Source organism: Camelina sativa, chromosome 12 (genome assembly GCF_000633955.1).
Source record: "Camelina sativa cultivar DH55 chromosome 12, Cs, whole genome shotgun sequence".
In the NCBI taxonomy this organism is placed as follows: domain Eukaryota; kingdom Viridiplantae; phylum Streptophyta; class Magnoliopsida; order Brassicales; family Brassicaceae; genus Camelina; species Camelina sativa.
This window is the reverse complement of record NC_025696.1, coordinates 4,950,834-4,954,652: the sequence shown is the minus strand read 5'-3', so window position 1 is coordinate 4,954,652 and position 3,819 is coordinate 4,950,834. Positions and strand designations below refer to the sequence as shown.

Here is a 3,819-nt window from a genome sequence, read left to right as displayed (position 1 = left end):
CCCCAAAAAAAAGAATATTTCAATATAACCAATAAACTTTTTTGTTATTTAATGCATATTTAAAAGCGTGTAATATTTTCGTAAGATTTGAATATCACATCATTTGTATGTATATTGCTTTTTTCGTTATAGCATATTTTCTGTATAATATATACGAAGAAGTTCACTTCACGACTAGTTTGCTTTGTTGGTCCGTTTTTCATCAAATATAATCATCTTTTCATTTAACCTTATCTTCTTTTCTTAGGCAAAATAAGGTTATAAGATCTTCAATAAATTTAAATTGACTAGTGTCACATTGATTACCAAATATAAAATTAACATAAAGTTGTCCCTAGCAATTGCAATCCATCCTTTTTTATATAGTTTTAAAATTTTAATATTGTAATATCTTCATATATTAGCCATGTAAATTCAAAGATGGGCAAAACTTTGTGGCGTAACAAATTTTTTGTTTCTCCTTTCATTTCTAACTATTTTATAGGCATTTTTGTTGGATGTCATTTTTCTGTTTTTCCTATTTTTAGAAATAAAAATCATTTATATACACCAATTAGATATTGTGTACATACAGTGTTACACAACCCTTTTTCAAAAGAAAAAAAAAACATATATGTTACACGTGAAAATGGCTAAAGGTGTAAAATACATTGGTTTAATCACTTGCTTGGTGATTTTCTTAATGTTAACTACAAGTATCAAACATGATATATAGATTAAATATGAATCTGGTTAAAGTATAATTTATTATTTGTTTTTTATTTTCTAAGCAGTGCCTATTTTTTCAAGTAAACTCATAACCTTAAACACTTTTTTGAAACTTATTAGTAGGTAATTACTAATTAATGCAAACGACAAAAAGTTTCGTGCATTTTTGGAATTTGCAAACGCTTTGAAAATTTATTCAAAAATATACCAGAAATGTTTTACTTTGTAAAGATTATTTTCTAAAAAATATTTATATATATATATATATTTAACTTGTAAGTGTTAAAATTACCTATTCAAAATCCAAATAGTTTAAGAATTAGACATGCCTAATATTACTTTTGATAAAGTTGTAATTGAAGAAAAAAGATGATGAGATTCAAATATATTTCTTACAACGACTAATAATGTTACATGAATATCAGAAGGAATGGCCCAGAAGGTGCCATGTGTGGAAAACAGTGTCTTATACTACGAGGGACTTCCTATTAGTACCACTAAATGTTCGAGGAAATGTAGAGAGACTGGTGCTTATACACACGGCAAATCTAACTATGGCAGGACAGATAAAGAAGCAGTATGCAGATGTCTAGGTTGCAAGAAAGTGTAGGTACAACATGCAATAATATTTACTAATGATTATCATACATCATTAGTAATGCTAAAAGGACAATAAAATATTGCAACAATATGCAACAATATTATTCATTATTACTATCCATCAATAATAATTAAACGTCAATAGATATTGTAGTAATGTATTTATCGAAATACAGTTATAAATTCCAATATCCATCAATTTATTGTTGACAAAATTCACCATTAATTGTTTTGTAATCATTTCATAAAATATTATATTATAATTTGATATATCTCTTTATATATCAATTAATAATATACAAATTGCATCAACGATCTTATCACGAAAATATTTTAGATGTCGATCACACGAAGAATAAAGATTACAACACTAGAGATGCGAGATTTAAACTAATCTAGAGCAAATGATTTTTATGTTTTTGTTTTGATTAAAATGAAAGAAATGCAAAAAATAAAATAAAGATAAAGCATTGGACCATGAGTTTAACTATCAATAGAATATATTAACAATCATGCAATGATGCAAAGGTAGAATTAAGCACCATCCTAGAACATGGAACTCAAAGATATGACTAATCCACTGCCGTGGCACTAATCATTTCACTGATCACCTAATTGTCAACAACTTCCATTCGCAACTAGATGATCAATGAGCATTACAACCAAATCAAATTAGTTCACTAAACACTCTAATCATAAACTTCCGTTCGCTAGATATGTAAAGCTCATAAAAGGTTTGATTCAAAGTTCAAACATTTCATCAAACACTTGCTACACATAGTTAACATGCGTCTTTGGTTTAACCACAATGAAACGGTGAGGAACCAACGGATCGGATTAAACGAGGATAACAAATTTGATTAGTACAAATATTAAAAAGTATGAAACCAGCAAAGTAAATTTTGAACGGTATCAAATTATAAGCAAATACCAACGGGCGAAGATATTTAATTATTCATGTTCGCTTGTGTAGTAATAAAAAGTGGTAACCTTATGATTCAGTGATTTATTTTGTAATCGGGATATTTCTTCGAGTTCTCGAATTGAATACATGATGTATGTTGATTTTAATATGAAGATAACCTGGACTCCGTTTGAAACCATTCCAAATCCAGTTTTGTAATATAAATAGAAGAATATCTTCAATATTTCTGTCCAAAAAAAGAAAAAGAAAGAAGAATATTACAATATTTTGCCCCAAAAAATAGAATATTTCAATATAACCAAGAAACTTTTTATTAATTTGAAAACGTGTAATATTTTCGAAAGATTTGCATATCACATCATAAACGTGTTATAGTTTATTTTTGTGTATAATGTATTAAAATATTATATAAGTTGTCGTGAAGTGAACATATGTTTTCTAGTTTGTTTTGTTGGTCCGTTTTTCATCTAAATCGATTCTTAGACGCCATAATATCTTGCTAAGAGGATTAAGAAACCAACTAACTAAACATGGATGCGTAATTCTTTAGATTAGTTTAACGGTTACTCGTTAATCATATTATCTTTCTAAAGTGTATAAACAAAGCTAAGGTGAGTATTGCGTGGTAAACTGTGGAAACCTAGACACAAATATCAATACGTTACTAGGTTTTGTGTTGCTAAATCTAGAGTTTAACAAAACAATTTACGCCATGTTTTGTTTGAGTATATAGTAAGCAAATGGAAACTGACCATTAATGGTGTAATATAATTTGATTTAAGTTGACATAAACGAAACTAAACTGACATGTAAGTAAACACATCCAAAAAAAAAAACGAACTCCAAATATCTTGTTTATAATTATAACTAACAAACCGAACACTGAATGATCAATCAGATAAACTTCCAAATCATTAGTTTGATTAAATTCAGCGATTTGTTTCAGTTCGGTTTCACCAACATTGATTATTGCGTGTAGCACTGTTATTGGTAGATATGGGGTTGAGAAATTTAACTAGCAAGAAAGAAACAAAAGTTTCGGGGCAATTGCGAAAATGTATGAAAATACAAGACCTTTTTTTTTTGTATAAAAATTTTAAGGACAAAAATCTCCCGCCTTAAATTCCCTCCATATATGGTTTTTTTCATGTCTTTTCGCTTTTCGCCTACCCACAAAGACAAAAGGTAACTGTCTTCTTCATATACTTTCATTCATCTTTGTGCTTGCGAGTGTTAGTAGATGTTAGATCTCGGAAACATGTCTTTGTCTGCATCCGTGGCTCTCACTTGTTGCCCTGCTTTTCTCCCGGCGGCTTCAGGGCCTGAATTAGCCAAATCCATCGATTCACCGGAAAACATAGCCGGAGACAGCAATGGGGAACAATTTCCGGAGGAAGAGGTCAGAGACGTCAAGATTTCCAATGGTGTCACTGCTCTTATCCGGAAACAGAATCCATCTGACCGAGCCAAGAAAGGTTTGATTCTGAATGATCATGTGAAGGATTGGGTCAAGAGAAGAGTTGCTTCTGGAGTTTCTGAGACGAGATGTTTCCTCCCTTTTCTTGTTGGAGCCAAGAAAATGGTAT

The 3,819-nt window shown here is 30.0% G+C and overlaps 1 protein-coding gene across 2 annotated transcripts in view; it reads left to right on the top strand.

Moving 5' to 3' along the window:
- LOC104730214 (histone-lysine N-methyltransferase ASHR3-like) overlaps positions 3,413–3,819 on the top strand; it is a 3,004-nt gene continuing 2,597 nt past the window's right edge. For both annotated transcript variants that reach the window (XM_010449352.2, XM_010449351.2), the window contains exon 1: positions 3,413–3,815. In XM_010449352.2, coding sequence (XP_010447654.1) covers positions 3,474–3,815 — 342 coding nt within the window. In that variant the 5' untranslated portion in view covers positions 3,413–3,473. The remainder of the gene's footprint in view (positions 3,816–3,819) is intronic.